This window comes from Panicum virgatum, chromosome 7K (assembly GCF_016808335.1).
Source record: "Panicum virgatum strain AP13 chromosome 7K, P.virgatum_v5, whole genome shotgun sequence".
NCBI lineage: Eukaryota > Viridiplantae > Streptophyta > Magnoliopsida > Poales > Poaceae > Panicum > Panicum virgatum.
In genome coordinates, this window is record NC_053142.1 from 2,132,773 (window position 1) to 2,151,986 (window position 19,214).

Below are 19,214 nucleotides of genomic sequence, written 5' to 3' on the forward strand. Positions count from 1 at the left end.
ATATACTCACATTGGAGACGCAGGTTTAGAAACCACGTCTCCAAAAATATGATGTCTTGTAGCAGACGCGGGTAAAAAAACGCGGCTCCCATGGCAGAGATGCCCGGACCCGAACATTATATCAACTGCATTTAATTTCTCGCGTTGCGCACGCATCCGGGTCAGCTCCTCCACCCCCGTCCTCTCTCCTCTCATTCTCTGGGTGCGTTTAGTTCCCAAAAACGAAAATTTTTGGGTGTCCCATCAATGTTTGACCAGATGTCGGGAGGGCTTTTCGAACACTAATTTAAAAACTAATTTCAGAACTCACTTGGAAACCGCAAGACGAATCTTTTGAGGCCTTTGACTGCGTCATTAGCACATGTTGGTTACTGTAGCACTTATGGCTAATCATGCACTAATTAGGCTTAAAAGATTCGTCTCGTCATGTACATCCAAACTGTGTAATTAGTTTTATTATTTAATTACATTTAGTACTTGATACATGTGTTTAAAGGGAAGGTGAAAATTTTTGGGTGAAAATTTTTGGGAACTAAACGGCCCCGCATCAGCCGCTCCTCCTCACCGTGGTGGCGTTATCCTTGGCGGCGCCGGCGCCGGAGATGGGATCCTCACGTGGCCCAAAACTGCCGTGCGCTGCCCCGCCCTTTCATCCCCTCCCTCAGCGCCGCCAGCTCTCGCACCATCTCCTCCCCGACGACCGGGCTAGGGTTTTGCTCCAGGGCGACGCCATTGTGCGCTGCTCCAGGGCTCGCTCCCCACACGCACGACCCCCCCCCCCCCCCCCCCCCCCCCCCCACCGCTGCGGCCTCGCCGGTGCCACAGGTACGAATCCCCTTCGCCCGCCCCCAAGACCTCCCGGGTCGCCCTCCTCATAGCTCGCTGCGGCCTCGTTGGCGCCACAAGCACGAACCCCCTTCGCCCGCTCCCGGATCCGCAAGTCTCGCTGGCGTGACTTCGCCCATGCCCACGCTCGTGCTCGCGCCAGGGCGATGCCAGGGCCTCGGCTGGCCGTCTTGCTGCGGCAGCTGTGGCACTACCTGCCATGGGTGCCACAGCTCCTCCCCGCTGGTCTCCCCGCCCCGCCAGGCGCTTCCATCCCCTCCCGGCCGGGCACTCCCCTCCCCGCCGAGCGCTCCTCTCCTGCCCCGGTGTCTGCTCCCGCCGGCCACCGGCCAGGCCAAAGGTCAGTCCTCGTGCTGCTCTCCGATCCTCTCTCCTCTTCTCTGCTCCCTACCTCTTCTCCTCTTTCCTCTGCTCCTCCTGTCCTCTGTTTAACTCTTGGATGGCATCATTTTTTCCTTTTTTATGCTTCCAATTTATCTCACCTCTGTGCAGATTGTCGAACAAGAAGAAGGACAGAAAATGGCATATCAAAACAACAAGTGAGAAAGCACAATTGGTTACGCAGAGGTATTCAATAATTTCTTCTTTACATTATTGTTAAGAATAAGAATAAGAAGGTATTGGAATAATTTCTTCTTTACATTACGCAGCTGGTAATTGGAAAGATGATTACAATAAGAATAAGAAGGTATTCAATAATTTCTTCTTTACATTATTGTTAATTGTCGTGGCTATGGTGCCTACACTTTTGCAATGTCTCCGAGATTCTTCTTTTCTTTCACAGTACATGTTTATAACTAGTAGTATAAGTACTTTGAAAGACAAAAACTAGTAATCAGTAATTCTTTCATCCCGTCATTATTGCTTGTTTGATCTGTCGTATGTGTTATTCCTTGTCTCAGCTTATGGAATATGGCCTATTCATCCTCATTGAGTGATTGTGATGTTCAGTTCAGGGATCACGCAGGGATTAACTTGAGTAATAGTTAAGGAGCACTCATCAGAACCTTCTTCTTGAATTCTTTGTACTACTAAGAGTGCTAGTGCTGATCTCTCTGTAAATATTCTGTCCTGCTACAATTGCTTTATTTGAGCTCAGCTTTAATTTTCAGAGTTCCGCGGGGATTAACTTGAGTAATAGTTAAGGAGCACTCATCAGAACCTTCTTCTTGAATTCCTTGTACTGCTAGAGTGCTAGTGCTGATCTCTCTGTAAATATTCTGTCCTGCTACAATTGCTTTATTTGAGCTCAGCTTTAATTTCCAAAGGTCTCAGATCGATAATTGCTACTTGCTACAGTTGCCTGCGTCAATGCTCATGCCTTGGGTAGAGTATGTTACAACAACCGGCTTGCTTATTCCTGGTACAATTTTCATCTCAGATCTTTTGCATACTTGTATGTTACAACTAGTCAACATATCATTGTGTAGTTAACTAGCTTGATTATTTTAATTTATAGCTCGATTTACTGAAACATCTCTTGATGGGGGCACTGTGATTCTAAATGGTTATCATACAAGATGACATGTATAAGAAAATGTATAATCAAGAACCAGCAGCAATATGATGAGCAAATGTATAAGAAAATCCAAGTTGGTACCTTTGATTGTAAATTTTTTTGATGTTTTAGACTGTACTTAAAGTAATATAATCAATATGGCAGATAATCAAAGTTCTGCAGCCCAGCAGTCACTTACACTAATATGCATTAATATGGTCACCTAGTCACTACTCATTTGATTCAAACCAAGTACCAGCCTCCATTGTTGCAGACCATTTCATTCATTAGTTGAAAAACAGACATTAATTGCATTCAGAGTTTATCTCCTGTGCACACCCACTACTCCAGCGCCCCCATCACCGCCGGTTCAAAATAGCTATCACCGCCGGTTTTGGGGGGTGTTGGATTTAACTCGTTGGTGATGGACAGGGCCATCACCGCCGGTTTCAGACCAGACGGTGACAGTCCGAACCATCACCGCCGGTTTGAGACCCGGCGGTGTTGCCCGTTAGGAACAAAAAAAAAACAGGCTGCGCTGCTGCATTGATGCTCGCCGTGCCGCTCGCCACTCCGCCGCTGCAGCCGACGCTCGCCGAGCTGTTGCAGCCGACGCTCGCCAGCGCTGCTGCAGCCGCCGTCGCAGTGCCGCCGCTGCCGCCGCGCTGGTGCAGCCGCCGTCGCAGCGCCGTGCCGCTGCCGCTCCCCGCGCTGCTACTGCCGCCGTCGCAGCGCCGCGGGCAAGGCCAGGGCGGCTGCGGCCAGTCCCTACCTGCGGGGGGAAGAGAGGGGAGGCGAGGTTAGGGGCAGTTGTAAAACGTGAGGAGGAGAGGGGACGGGCACCGCACCTCACGAAGTTCGATTCGTACGGCACCGCGCCGGATCTCGTCGCCCCCGACGCCACCGCACTCGCCGCGAGCTTGCCGCTCCCGCCGCCGCTGCACGCACGCCGCGAGCCACTGCCGCCGCAGATCCGGTAGGGAAGCAGGGGAGAAAGGCCGGCGATGTGTTGGGGCAAGACAGGCGCCGCCGCGGCCATGCCCGCCGGCAGTCACGCAGCGCGTGCCACCGCGCATCCGCAGCCCAAGCCCCGCGGCTACGCGCCGCCGCAGCCCGCACTGGCGGGGAGGAGGAGGGGAGGGAGGCCGGAGATGGGGATGGGAGGGAGGAGAGGGGAGAAGGCCGGGGGAGAGGAGCTCGGAGGGGGAGACCGGGAGAGGAGCTCGGAGGGAGCAGTGGGGAGAGGATAAGGTCCGGCGGGGGAGGAGGAAAAAATCTAAGGACCGGAGAGAAAGAGAGGGTGGGGAGAATGAAAAAAAATAGGTGGAGAACACATCACCGCCGGTTCGTAATACGAGAGCATCACCGCCGGGTCCATTTGGAACCGGCGGTGATAGACTATCACCGCCGGTTCGAAACAAACCGACGGTGATGGGGCGTTGGCGATGATGTATTCTGTAGTAGTGACCAGTCTAGTGCATGGTGGTTATAGAATCCAGATTTTTTTATTCTTGTAAAGTGATTCCTCTTGTGAACTGATTCATCCAGTGCATTTTCTTCTCTGCAAGGTTGGGGACTGAAACTTGTCACAATCAAGTATCAAATTATCAATTTCTTTGGTGGATACTACTATCAGCCTCAAGTGTTCACTGGTTTGGGCCCAAGTGTATATAATATGTAGGTGTAGCTGCAATTGGATGGTGAATACATTGCATGCTATGATTTTTCTGTGTGATCTTTTCAAAAAATGATTTCCTGTGTGATGATATTAATTATATAGATGTAGCCTCAAGTGTTCCTGCATTTGTAATGTATATAGTGGATAAAGCATGTGAATTTGTGATGTAAAGAATGGATAAAACATATATATATGTGATGTATATGGGGGTATATTTTGTCACCCATTTTTTTTTGTTTTTTAATTCATCATAGGAGACGCGGGTTAACAACCCGTGTCTCCTATGTGAGGGTCATAGGAGACGCGGGTTAACAACCTGTGTCTCCTATGTGAGGGTTATTGGAGACGCGGGTTAATAACTCGCGTCTCCTATGTGAGGGGTCATTGGAGACGCGGGTTGTAAAAACGCGTCTCCAATTACCCTTCTCATAGGAGACGCGGAAAAACACGTCTCCGGGGGGATATTCAATTCCATTAGTTATTGTTGCTTATGGAAAAGTTATGATGGTTCTATTTTGTGGGAGCTATAAGCCCATGATCTGGGGGTTGTTGAATTATCAATTCGAAGGGGCCTAAACGAGTACATGTCAAGGCTATTTGCATGGCCACTTTGGAGCACTGTAAAATAGTGACTGACACATGGGATTCCTGACACAACTGTAGACAATGGCATTAGCTCTTGCTAGTGAACTGAACATCATCATTCTCATCAATGTCAGCCAGATCACCTGTATAGAATATGAGATGTCATATATATTTTCTGAATTGGCAGTCCCTGCATTCCTGGTCATAGTTTAGAGTTTAGACTTGGGGTGACAGCAAGGAAAGTTGTACCAAATCTTGCAACTACTGCAACAGACCTATCTTAATTTTTCAATTTTTGGTAGTTTTTTCTCTGCTTTCATTCATTTATCTTTTTGAACATTGCAGCTTGTTGTAGCAGCAGATTGTGCTGGTGCCCTTGATGTCATCGATGATTTGCAAAATTTACTAGTAAGTTACTGAACTTGTTTAGCTTCATCTAATACAATGCAGTGTTGATACATCAACTAGATATCCAGTGCGACCATGAATCAAACTTACTAGATTATTTAAATTTCCATATGCCTACCAGTACTTAGTTTTTTTACTCCAGCTATTTTAGAAATATGCTGCATAGGCCACTTATATACTATGACAATACGTAAACATTTCATGTTGTCAATCAGGATACTGATGAACTTGCTGGGCTTTACTGCTTTCGCCATATTCGAGATCAGCTGGGAACGTCACTAGATTCAGTGAACAGGTTTGTTTTGCTGAAGTATCTTATATTCAAACACCCAACATGATGCACATTTTTAACATAGAGACTAGATCAATAGACCTTTAGATTGCATGAATATTTGCAGTCTACTCCTGAAATGGAAACATATGTGTTTGTGTGCTTTGAGCCTTCAACATACATTATGAATTCTGCTTCAGAAGTTATGAATAATCTCTAAGCTACGAATAAACAGACTTGTTTTAGAAAGAGCCAAGAAGTGTTTCTCTTTTTGCGTTTTATCCCAACGTGAACAAATGGATTTCATCCTTTCCTACTGCTTTGATTTATTTGAGTGAGCTTTTATATGTTGGACCATTAAATAAACCTAGCATTGTTAATATTGTCAGTTCACTGCTGTTTAACTTGGTAATATTCATCCTTGTAGCATTCTTTCAGCAGAACTTGTGCATGCTGCTGTTCCCGATGGAAAAGCTATAGATGCTATGATTTTATCAAATGTGGAAAGAAAGGCTTCCAGCCCATTGAATGGGACAGAACATGAGATTTGTGCAATTTGAATCTTGCCGTTGTATATAGTTTTGATTCGCCTATAGCTGCCTGATTTTACTGGAATGCAGATGTATTGATATCTTTGTATTTGCCACACTAATATGTACGGATATGTAATTATGTAGTCTGTACATAGACTGTTTTACACTTTGGTTGAAATCTATTTAAGTTTGATGCTAATATATTTGTTATTTAGGTCAAGAAAAGTGTTGCTGCATTTGGTTATTTTATACAAGAGATTCATATTGTTGTCTTTTATATTTTTTGATTCGTGTTGTAGCATGTATCTACTCTTTTCCTGTGATGTATGTAAAAAAACGAAACTGGATTAACCAAAATTGAATGAAAGGCAACAATGATGCTGCCAAATTAGAAACTGGGTGAACAAAAATTTATTTTTTTCTTGCAAGTACTTTTGATCTTCCAAATTTGCAGTGAACTCTAAATAATGTTTTTTAATTAAAAATAATGGTCTGGATTGCTTCATCACTTCACTATTATATGCTTTAAATTGGTAATGTTGTGTTTAATCTTTCGCACTATTTAAGTAATAGATTTTCAGCACCTTTTGTTCTCTTTTTTCAACGTTTACCATCTTACTGCAGGGTAACATAGATGAGGAAGGAAGTTTTACTCTCAGAGATCGTCTCCTCCCCCTCATTATTTGCCTGCTGAGAACGGTTAGTTCTGCATTATCTTTATCTTAAACTAAATAACCTTCTATCATCAGCTGGTTTTGGCTGCACTTGCAAATGAATTCTTGTCTAGTGTTTTTATAATACTTCAATGCTCCTTTCCTTGTTAAGTGGCATATTGCTACTTTTTTAGAATTTGCTCTGTTTACAGAATTTCCTTTCCTTATCTTTTTTCCAAAAGCTAACAACATATTGTTTGACAGAAGAATATCTATTCTACGATTAGGAAAGTTATGCCAATACTTTTGTAAGTTACATTATAGAAGCAGTTGCAATCAGGTTTTAACTGCTCATTACAGTTAAAAGTATGGTGCTGATTGAGAAAAAAGTATGAATGTTGTGAAAATTATTTAGGAAGTAAATTATTGAAATCTGTTAATTTCGAAGTGAAAAGAATAGTTGAGTGGATCATGGGGAACCTTGATGGAACCTTAAGTGTTGATGCTAGCAATCCTACAGCACAACATGGTGGTTCAGTTGTTTATGCTATTTCCCAAGAGAATGGCTACAATGTTTCTTCACGGATCTCTAGTACTCTTACACGGAGTACTTCCAAAGTCCCATTTGTCCAAGGAAAAGCAAATAATTTGTCCATCATAAATTCAATAAAGAATGTTCGATAAGTTTTTCTTATTTTGCAATGTGCCCTCTTATCTATTCCATACAAAGATGCAAACTAAGTTTATTTCTGGTGTCATGGTACGCATGTGGTCATTTCTCATAATATAATAGCACATAGAGTCACTGTCAAGCTTTTGCTCATTGTATATGCGAACTATTTATATCATACCATACAAAAGAAGGTGCATGACCATTTACATTGGTACAGGGCTGATGTATTGAGAGAAAACACTGAAGCAGTTTTCGCTGCATGTGATGCTGCTCATGGGCGCTGGGCTAAGCTCCTAGGTGTCCGTGCTGCTCTACATCCCAGATTAAGGCTTCAGGAATTCTTGATCATCTACAATATCACAGAAGAATTTATAGCTGCTACTGAAAAGGTTATTTCTTTTTCCTGTTTGAAATATAATGCACCCATGCAAATATAATGCATAACATAAAGGAGAAAAAGTAACTAGGAAAAAATCATTACTTGTAGTTTATCACTCGCCATGGTTAGCCGATGGCCAGATGATGCTCATCACTTCGTAGCGGTTAAGTTCGGTAGCATTTAACTTATCCTTCTTCTTGCGTAGATTCTCGTAGTTTTTCTTCAAGTTCCGTATTTTGCTTCTAATTCTTTCCTTATCAACATATTTTCGCGGAAGGATAGATTGAAACAGGTCTACTAGTTCATTAGAACGTGGCAACCTATGGTTTTTCCCCCTATACTCGATAAGGACCTCCACAATCTTTTTCTCCACATCCTCTGGCCACTTTCTTACCCTACTACCTGAGTTTGTAGCTGCAGTGTACCTTGTGGAGGAGCAGGTAGTTGTGGTGTACCTTGTGGAGGAGGATCCTGTTGTGACGAGAGAGGATGATAGGGGCTGCGAGTTTGATAACCACGAAAACATGTGTGCACATGGATCACATCCTTGTGCAGCTTCAGCTATATGCTCTGCAATGAAGCCGCTTTGGAACATATAAAATAAAAAATGATTATTATTACAATACGGAAAAGTGACAAATACTTCTAAATGGCTTCTAAAGTTCATGATCAAATTTGAAAGGAACCTTGGTCTGACAACGTTATCATACACCTTGATAAGGTCCGACAACTCCCGTTTGCACTGAGGACAAACATCGATCTTCACAGTGGAGGGGAAGGTAGTGAGGGGAGAAGGAAAAAATAGGAGGAGAGTAATGTTCAGAAATGTTGAGATACATTACCAGCTACTTGCTTGGTGTGACGGAGGCTCCTTCCGGTGTGGTGGAGGCTGGAGGTGGAGGCTGGAAGAGACGCTTCGAGGGCGGCCGAAGCAAGGCTCGCGGTCAAGTAAATGGCTCCCGAGGGACGCGCCCCGACAATGGTGTGTTATGTGAAGATGGAAAGTTTGATGGGGAATCCCTGTCCTATCCCTCCGATGGACGTCCCAGTGCCCTTTTATACCTCAAGGGAGTGGGGGGAGGAAGACGGGGGCCTCGGTCCGCCCGGGGCCCGGAGCGGCGTCAAACTGCCCTTGTGCGTTGCGCAGGAGCAAACAGATATCTTCTGTCTCCGTTCTCTCTCCTCCTCGCTACAGTGCTTTCCATGGCAGGAAGATTCTTGGTTTGGGGAGATGGCGAGACATGACATCTCAGAGCTAGCCCTGCTACAAGAAAAAGGAGTGTAGGGGGAGGTGACAGATAGAAAGACAAGCTTGCAAAAAGTAGAGACATGCATTGAGCTAGCAACAGATATGCATTAGTTTATAGCACTGTGAATAACAATAAAATACACATTACATGCCCTCAAAAACATTTGTTGTGATAAAAAGAAAGTACTAGCTAGTATATATATGAGCCAACATCGTCATAATTAAAGTGGCAAGTCAAAAAAACAAGAAATTAATAGCTTCTTTGGACAATACAAACTTGCAAATCCCCTTGAAATTAAGATCTACCACTACACCAGTAGCTTCAAAGCTCACGGACTGCGCGCATGGTAGATGTGTGGCGTGAACACACTGCCCTGGAGCCATTCAGGCCGTGTTTAGCTCGCGCGATTTCCCATTGTAGCTCGAAACTATTTGATCCACAGTGCAACGCCAATCTAAACGCCTCGCAAACTAGTTGGCGCTACAGCAGTCGTGAACAATGATGAACGGTACAGACGCGCCACTGCGTAAGACCAAGATCAGTGGAACGGGTAAATGGACCGGTATAGCTATTTTAGAAGTCCGATTTGACAGCGGGTATATGTATATGTGAGGGGAGTTAGTATAAATTGCGGAAAACGAGGACGGGTAAAATAGTTTTGCTTTTTCCACTAGTCTTAGTCTAACGCTATACTCTCGCAGCTTTTAACTGTATTGCACTATTCATCAACCGTTTACCGTGTTCACACTACTATTCATCAACCTTTTACCGCGTTCACACTGCTGTTCACTACTTTCACCGTGTTTCTCCAACCAGCACACATACATGCTACAGTGTTCTGTTGGCAAGTAGTTGAGCCGAACTAAACGCCCCAGCAACAATTTAGCGCCTACAACTTTCGCGCACTGTTGATGAACAGGGACTTTTTGCAACTACAGTGGGAATTTGCAAGTTGACGTCCCAAACTAAACGCAGCCTTACTTTACTGTCTTAGAGTGTCAAATAAAAGCACTAAAGACTACTCGCATCAAACTTGTTTTAAGGGGGAGCTTTATAGGGAGCCATCCTAAAGCTCCCTTCATACAGAGGGGGAGTTGAATCTCCCCCCATATATGGAGGGAGATTACAACTCCCCCTATACGCTAATCACGCTATTTGTTTATGATAAAAAATTTATTTGAATTCCGTAACATAATAATAATATGTATTATGGTAGTATAAATACAGTATAATTTTTTTAAAATTTAAAAATGATAAATAGATAGTTAATGAATGAGGTACAGTGTATAGGGGGAATGAATTTGGGGGGAATGGTTGGAGATGATGATTTATAGGGGGAGGAATCTTTTGGAGTGAGGTAGTAAAATATAGTAAAAAGTATATATAAGGAAAGTTGGATGGGGAGAATGGTTGGAGATAGCCTAAGGTTGAGCAGCGGACGGTCTGCACAGCTTTGACGAAGAGTCACGACGGTCCGCCCCTCCCCCGGTCGCAGTAGCAGCAGAGGCGCGCATGACAGGACTCGTCGCAGCAACTGCAGAGGATGCTGCCTAGTCCAGGACTAGGCGCGGCGCTTGTTTTACCGTGCACTAGAGGGAGAGACTGCAGCCGCAGACGCTTGGTGTGCACCATGAATGCGACGAGCAGGCAGGGCTACGGGCTGCCCCCACACGCGCCGGCGGCCTAGGCTGCACGCAGCAGGTGCTCCTGCTTGAGATTTAGAGATAAGGGTAAAGTCTGATGGCAAGCCTAGACTGATGAATGCTGCTTTGTATACATGCGTGTTCACTGTTGCGCATGCCTCTCCAGTCGTGCTCCCTATGCAGAGGGCCTCACGGGTCACGCCTCAGGCAGCTAGTGAACGCCCGCCACATGTCTCGCATGCCGTTGCCCGACCATAGCCATAGCGTGGCCTGGTACCACAAGCCATCTCGGCTCTGTCGCCGCGAAGAGGCAGACGATAGTAGGTAATAGTATACTCTATACACGCAGATAATACATGAACGAGACAAAAACTCTTGCGGCAGCAGGACGTGCAGAGTATAGTAGAAAGACAGCGGAAGCAAGCGGTATGGACCGAGTTGTCTCCGGGCCGACGTTTCCAAACCCTCTCATCCTCTCTGCATCGCCCAGAGGTCAACATCTGTCTTCTTTCCATTAATCAACCAAGCAATCCTACTCGATCCGCCCTTGAGGCCTTGAACAAAGCACGCACGTCCTTGAGGTCTTGAACAAAGCACACACGTTTCTGTGCTAGATTTTACATGCATTAAACCGGGTAGGTTTAAAAAAATTGTAGATGTGAGGGGTTTTTTCCCTAACCCTGTAAGAAAAATACAACATTACTTCCGGAATGAAGCTAGGATAGGCAGCAATTTGTGTCTCTTCAGTTCATGTCTTTAAGGCAGCAATTTGTGTGCACTTCTAATATTGGACATGTATTATTTGTAATAAAAATGTGTATTATGGACTTGGTATTGTATAATAATTTGAACTAGAGCTTGTATTATGGATTTGGTATTGTATTATTGACTATGGATTGGACTATGATTGTGACATACATTTGCTTATTATTAATCCTCTATATGAATGTGTGTCAAATATAAATTATGCATTTTCAACTGTCATATACGCAGAATTAGACACAGCCATGCCAAAAATTTTCATTTTCCACACATGAAATAATCTTGCGGTTTACAACGAGTGTGTGCGAGGGGGTTTTCTTTATAGCCCCCGCGAGCTGTAGTGGTGGATCAAGTTAACCGCTCCTGCTGTTCATCCACCGCTCCTGCAGTAGATAAGGCCATTTACTTGACCGCGAGCCTTGCTTCGGCCGCCCTCGAAGCGTCTCCTCCAGCCTCCACCTCCAGCCTCCACCACACCAGAAGGAGCCTCCGTCACACCAAGCAAGCAGCTGGTAATGTATCTCAACATTTCTGAACATTACTCTCCTATTTTTTTCTTCTCCCCTCACTACCTTCCCCTCCACTGTGAAGATGGATGTTTGTCCTCAGTGCAAACGGGAGTTGTCGGACCTTATCAAGGTGTATGATAACGTTGTCAGACCAAGGTTCCTTTCAAATTTGATCATGAACTTTAGAAGCCATTTAGAAGTATTTATCACTTTTCCGTATTGTAATAATAATCATTTTTTATTTTATATGTTCCAAAGCGGCTTCATTGCAGAGCATATAGCTGAAGCTGCACAAGGATGTGATCCATGTGCACACATGTTTTCGTGGTTATCAAACTCGCAGCCCCTATCATCCTCTCTCGTCACAACAGGATCCTCCTCCACAAGGTACACCACAACTACCTGCTCCTCCACAAGGTACACTGCAGCTACAAACTCAGGTAGTAGGGTAAGAAAGTGGCCAGAGGATGTGGAGAAAAAGATTGTGGAGGTCCTTATCGAGTATAGGGGGAAAAACCATAGGTTGCCACGTTCTAATGAACTAGTAGACCTGTTTCAATCTATCCTTCCGCGAAAATATGTTGATAAGGAAAGAATTAGAAGCAAAATACGGAACTTGAAGAAAAACTACGAGAATCTACGCAAGAAGAAGGATAAGTTAAATGCTACCGAACTTAACCGCTACGAAGTGATGAGCATCATCTGGCCATCGGCTAACCATGGCGAGTGATAAACTACAAGTAATGATTTTTTCCTAGTTACTTTTTCTCCTTTATGTTATGCATTATATTTGCATGGGTGCATTATATTTCAAACAGGAAAAAGAAATAACCTTTTCAGTAGCAGCTATAAATTCTTCTGTGATATTGTAGATGATCAAGAATTCCTGAAGCCTTAATCTGGGATGTAGAGCAGCACGGACATCTAGGAGCTTAGCCCAGCGCCCATGAGCAGCATCACATGCAGCGAAAACTGCTTCAGTGTTTTCTCTCAATACATCAGCCCTGTACCAATGTAAATGGTCATGCACCTTCTTTTGTATGGTATGATATAAATAGTTCGCATATACAATGAGCAAAAGCTTGACAGTGACTCTATGTGCTATTATATTATGAGAAATGACCACATGCGTACCATGACACCAGAAATAAACTTAGTTTGCATCTTTGTATGGAATAGATAAGAGGGCACATTGCAAAATAAGAAAAACTTATCGGACATTCTTTATTGAATTTATGATGGACAAATTATTTGCTTTTCCTTGGACAAATGGGACTTTGGAAGTACTCCGTGTAAGAGTACTAGAGATCCGTGAAGAAACATTGTAGCCATTCTCTTGGGAAATAGCATAAACAACTGAACCACCATGTTGTGCTGTAGGATTGCTAGCATCAACACTTAAGGTTCCCTATGATCCACTCAACTATTCTTTTCACTTCAGCTGCTTGCTGTAAATGTACCTGAAATTATAAAGATGTTATCCCATAATTATTTATATATTTTCTCATAGCAGGACGTTTGCACTGGATATGCCCCCACTCCTTCCCTTCCCCCTTCATTATATAAGAATATAATAACTGTCTAGAACAAATTGCTCACATTTCATAAAAGCAAATTAAATAATCAGTACATCAGGCATAGAGGCCAAAATAGATTGTTTTCAGGAACCAAATAAGCATTGATAAATGCTAAAAACAGTGTAAGGCTACAAGTAGATTTTACAACTGGCCACAAGAAGATGGTAAAGTCAATAAAACTAAATTTTGCCCAAGATCTTCTTCCCAAAAATATGAAAATGGAATTCTTGTTATGGATTATTTTAGTTGTACTAACCTAAAAATGGCGGACAAAAGTTGAACAAACCCTTCAGATGACAGACTTCGCAACTTATTTGCTAAGGACTGGCCTCCAGTTGCAGTTAAATGTTAATGTCAAAAGGATAGGAAAGTTTTGACATAAGAAATAGAACTCTGAAAAGAGATAGTGAATGGGTGGGAAATAATACCGTCAGCATCAGCAGCCCTGTCTCCAGTTACTGAATCAGAATCTATTGGTCTGGCAGTTAAAACTGGAAGCAACTCTGCAACTGTGGCCTTGATTGAAGCTTTCATAACAATAATAAGTGTATCCCGGTAGATTCTGAGAAACGCAGGAAGTTTGTCCTAAAAATACAAAAAAATCATGTCCTTTCTACATAAATATTGACTATAGCAGTCTTCGTGGCCTTGATAACAGCTCTCACAGATTTAGCAGTAGGTCTACCTTGACATACGTTAGCAGCAGTTAGATTCAAGGTTTAGCAAGTAAATTTAATACGCATTGCAACGCTCTAAAGCTAGCCACTTAGCCAGGGAAAAAATTCATGTGGCTTGCATGATAAATCACATTCAGTGATGTAAACTACAGTAACACTAAAAGGAGGGGTAGCCATGCAATAAGCCAATAATTATTTTCTGCTAATTACAATATTGACATAATGCAAAACATAAACTATTAAGTTCCACTTTCTATCCAAGTATTCTTTTAGTGGGTGTATTATTGGGACGACTCCTATTTACATTTTACATGGTAGGACTTTAGTCTCTCACAAGTTACAAATAACAAATAAGGCATGTTCCGTTTGTCACCGCAGTCGGGCAAGAAAATCTCAACAGTTGTGGTAAGTGTTTGGTTTGCGACCACACTTCTTGCATGCTAAACGTGTTCTTCACTAGGCTCTAGCTGTCAATGAATCATTTCCAACATTGATTGGCAAAGTGTGAAATTTTCATGTTGTGCTGTAACACCACCACTCTTGCAGTGTTGCGGTAAGCTCCCCAATTTAGGTAGATATCGGCCAGGGTTCAAATCCTGGTGGCACAAAAAAAAACTCGCCGACAATCCAAAAATAGTTGCATTGGTCGCCAGACCATTGGGCCGTGGCCGGCCCAGGTTACAATGCAGCCCTACAGGGTGTTCCTTCTCAGTAATGCTGTGAGGGCGGTCTTTTCCCTGCCGGTATTGTGAGCCTACAACCCACCTTGTTAGGTTTTGAAGTATTGAACCAAATGGAGGTGTATCAACACCCACTTTGTTCACACCAAACCTCCAACTGAATCTCTAAATCGATACAGAAGTTTCTCCAAATTAACAGATTTTAATAATTTACTTCCTAAATAATTTCCACAACACTCATACTTTTTTCTCAATCAGCATCTTACTTTTAACTGGAATGAGCAGTTAAAACCTGATTGCAACTGCTTCTATAATGTAACTTACAAAAGTATTGGCATAACTTTCCTAATCGTAGAATAGATATTCTTTTGTCAAACAATATGTTGTTAGCTTTTGGAAAAAAGATAAGGAAAGGAAATTCTGTAAACAGAGCAAATTCTAAAAAAGTAGCAATATGCCACTTAACAAGGAAAGGAGCATTGAAGTATTATAAAAACACTAGACAAGAATTCATTTGCAAGTGCAGCCAAGACCAGCTGATGACAGAAGGTTATTTAGTTTAAGATAAAGATAATGCAGAACTAACCGTTCTCAGCAGGCAAATAATGAGGGGGAGGAGACGATCTCTGATAGTAAAACTTCCTTCCTCATCTATGTTACCCTGCAGTAAGATGGTAAACGTTGAAAAAAGAGAACAAATCTATTACTTAAATAGTGCGAAAGATTAAACGCAACGTTACCAATTTAAAGCATATAATAGTGAAGTGATGAAGCAATCCAGACCATTATTTTTAATTAAAAAACATTATTTAGAGTTCACTGCAAATTTGGAAGATCAAAAGTACTTGCAAGAAAAAAATAAATTTTTGTTCACCCAGTTTCTAATTTGGCAGCATCATTGTTGCCTTTCATTCAATTTTGGTTAATCCAGTTTCGTTTTTTACATACATCACAGGACAAGAGTAGATACATGCTACAACACGAATCAAAAAATATAAAAGACAACAATATGAATCTCTTGTATAAAATAACCAAATGCAGCAACACTTTTCTTGACCTAAATAACAAATATATTAGCATCAAACTTAAATAGATTTCAACCAAAGTGTAAAACAGTCTATGTACAGACTACATAATTACATATCGGTACATATTAGTGTGGCAAATACAAAGATATCAATACATCTGCATTCCAGTAAAATCAGGCAGCTATAGGCGAATCAAAACTATATACAACGGCAAGATTCAAATTGCACAAATCTCATGTTCTGTCCCATTCAATGGGCTGGAAGCCTTTCTTTTCACAATTGATAAAATCATAGCATCTACAGCTTTTCCATCGGGAACAGCAGCATGCACAAGTTCTGCTGAAAGAATGCTACAAGGATGAATATTACCAAGTTAAACAGCAGTGAACTGACAATATTAACAATGCTAGGTTTATTTAATGGTCCAACATATAAAAGCTCACTCAAATAAATCAAAGCAGTAGGAAAGGATGAAATCCATTTGTTCACGTTGGGATAAAACGCAAAAAGAGAAACACTTCTTGGCTCTTTCTAAAACAAGTCTGTTTATTCGTAGCTTAGAGATTATTCATAACTTCTGAAGCAGAATTCATAATGTATGTTGAAGGCTCAAAGCACACAAACACATATGTTTCCATTTCAGGAGTAGACTGCAAATATTCATGCAATCTAAAGGTCTATTGATCTAGTCTCTATGTTAAAAATGTGCATCATGTTGGGTGTTTGAATATAAGATACTTCAGCAAAACAAACCTGTTCACTAAATCTAGTGACGTTCCCAGCTGATCTCGAATATGGCGAAAGCAGTAAAGCCCAGCAAGTTCATCAGTATCCTGATTGACAACATGAAATGTTTACGTATTGTCATAGTATATAAGTGGCCTATGCAGCATATTTCTAAAATAGCTGGAGTAAAAAAACTAAGTACTGGTAGGCATATGGAAATTTAAATAATCTAGTAAGTTTGATTCATGGTCGCACTGGATATCTAGTTGATGTATCAACACTGCATTGTATTAGATGAAGCTAAACAAGTTCAGTAACTTACTAGTAAATTTTGCAAATCATCGATGACATCAAGGGCACCAGCACAATCTGCTGCTACAACAAGCTGCAATGTTCAAAAAGATAAATGAATGAAAGCAGAGAAAAAACTACCAAAAATTGAAAAATTAAGATAGGTATGTTGCAGTAGTTGCAAGATTTGGTACAACTTTCCTTGCTGTCACCCCAAGTCTAAACTCTAAACTATGACCAGGAATGCAGGGACTGCCAATTTAGAAAATATATATGACATCTCATATTCTATACAGGTGATCTGGCTGACATTGATGAGAATGATGATGTTCAGTTCACTAGCAAGAGCTAATGCCATTGTCTACAGTTGTGTCAGGAATCCCATGTGTCAGTCACTATTTTACAGTGCTCCAAAGTGGCCATGCAAATAGCCTTGACATGTACTCGTTTAGGCCCCTTCGAATTGATAATTCAACAACCCCCAGATCATGGGCTTATAGCTCCCACAAAACAGAACCATCATAACTTTTCCATAAGCAACAATAACTAATGGAATTGAATATCCCATCAATAACAGTTCACTTCGTCTCTGCATTTTTCTCATATATCACTCAAATGGGTTACCATATTTTATTCCATGTCAAGCTACATTTGCCATTTCACATTTGTAATGGATGCACGAATATAAGATGACTGCTGCCATTCCAGACAGCTAGCTACATTACTAATCACGAACGAGATACATCAGCAAGAAAATGTTGTCTGGAAAATGCACTAACCAACTTGAGCGCAGCAAGCGCCTGGCTGACGTAGAGGATGACAGTAAGCTTCTGCTGCAGTTCCACAAGGTTCCCACGTGTGGCATTGAGCTCTTGCACCAGCCTTGCTGCCCCCAACAAGATCCCCCGTGAGCACCCGGACCACCTCCCTGAGCTCGCGAATCCTCCCTACTGCCGTAACAATCTCGCCGTCGAGCCCCCGCAGTCGGCCCTGCTCCTCGTAGAAGGACTCAGACTGCAGCGCGATCTCCCGCACGAGGTGCGCCTCCACAATGTTGAGATGCTGTCCGAGGCACTCCTGCAGCCCGTCGTCGTCGAGCGGGCAGGCTGCCTAAAACGTGGGCCCGTCCTCGAGCGCGAAGTCCTCCTTGAAGAAGAGCGCGGGCACCTCGCGGAGGCAGGCGGCAAGGCCGGAGGAGGCAGCAGGGGCGCCCTCGGCGTCCGAGGAGGCGGCTAGCTCGGCGGTGGCGTGGAGGCGGATGTCGGCGAAGCGAGCATAGGGGTCGGAGACTGCGGCAAGGTAGGGCGCGAAGTCACCGCCGGTGACCTCGCAGGGGTGCGATGGCGGCGTGGGAGCTGCTTCGGGGAGAGCGATGTTGGGGGGCGGCCAGGGCAGCCAGGAGTAGGAGGAGGCAGCGGCGGAGGGGAGCGGGTTGTTGAGGAGCGCGGTGATGGACTGCGGGACGCCATCGGGGGGGCCCAGCGGAGGTGGGGGAGTCGGTGGAGGAGGAGACGGAGGCGGTGCGGAGGGGCGGGCGCGACGCCATCGCGGTGGCGGTGGTGGTGGCGTCAGCGGATGGGAGGAGTCATGAGGAGATCGGGATCTGGGAGGCGCGGCGGCAGCGAAGGCGAGCTCGGGTGGGATGTCAGATCTGGTGGTGCCTCGAGGAAGGGGAGAAGAGAGGGAGCCAGCAAGTGTCCATGCTTTTTGTCTCCCGGGTTTTCTTTCTACCCCCGATTGCTCTTCATCCTTCTTGTTTGACAAAATTTAACAACTTGATTGATAGTATTATTTGGATTATTAAGAACCCATTTTAAATTGAATTTATAGAAATCTTTCTTATAATTAAAGTTAAATGTTTGCATAAATCTAAAACTTTATGGTACTTTTGTTGTTGTCATTATTTTTTAATTTGGACTACATTCAAATTAATTGTTTGTCATTTTAAACGAACGCTAGGAGGCCACGGTTCATTCTCTCTTCATATTTTTAAATATATAGTAATAAATTAGCCAACAATAAAAATAAATCCAATAATATTGTTGATCTTTTTAAAGTAGTAGAAGATTGAGGCCTTGGGTCACCAAGAATGGAGAGAGAAGTGTTGATACATTTTTATTCGTTAAATTTGAGTCTGGAGACAAAGATAAAACAATAGTTTAGATTCTAGCAAACATATGTGAAAAAACTAAAGTTTTGTTTCACTCTTTGTTTGAAGTTATTCTTCATTGAAAAGTATTTTATCTCTTCTGCACAAAGCTTCTATACGGAAAGAACGTGTTGATTCCTAAGAAAAAGTGAGCTTTATGTAAAATAAAACTGTAATTCTACCCTTAAATTTGTTGAAATATAACAAAACCAACATATAAGTAAAATCCATGATTCTTCAAGCTAGGGTCAATGAAGAAGTATCAAATAAATCCTTACTTTATGAAGTTGTTTAAATGTATAATATTTAAGCTCGATGACCATAGCAATCATGGGTTAGTATAAATTTACAGTATTATACTTAGAGATGAAATAAAAATAAAATCCTACTACCAAAAA

General features: G+C 42.8%; 1 protein-coding gene and 1 pseudogene across 11 annotated transcripts in view; one reads left to right on the plus strand and one right to left on the minus strand.

Moving 5' to 3' along the window:
* Window positions 1-540: 540 nt before the first annotated feature.
* Window positions 541-19,214, plus strand: part of LOC120639528 — a 32,275-nt gene continuing 13,601 nt past the window's right edge. For 4 of the 11 annotated variants that reach the window (XR_005661469.1, XR_005661470.1, XR_005661471.1 and 1 more), the window contains exons 1-6: window positions 541-1,186; window positions 1,339-1,413; window positions 1,497-1,534; window positions 4,953-5,015; window positions 5,231-5,310; window positions 6,444-6,518. Coding sequence is in view for 2 of the 11 variants with exons in the window: in XM_039915383.1 (XP_039771317.1) it covers window positions 964-1,186; window positions 1,339-1,413; window positions 1,497-1,534; window positions 4,953-5,015; window positions 5,231-5,310; window positions 5,714-5,846 (612 nt within the window). In the remaining 9 variants the exon portion in view is untranslated. Of the gene's footprint in view, window positions 1,187-1,338; window positions 1,414-1,496; window positions 2,058-2,145; window positions 2,210-3,912; window positions 4,245-4,952; window positions 5,016-5,230; window positions 5,311-5,713; window positions 6,097-6,443; window positions 6,519-7,362; window positions 12,921-19,214 lie in introns of those variants that run through there. The other 7 variants (XR_005661468.1, XR_005661473.1, XR_005661475.1 and 4 more) reach the window with 7 other exon arrangements.
* LOC120639526 overlaps window positions 15,618-19,214 on the minus strand; it is a 3,747-nt pseudogene continuing 150 nt past the window's right edge.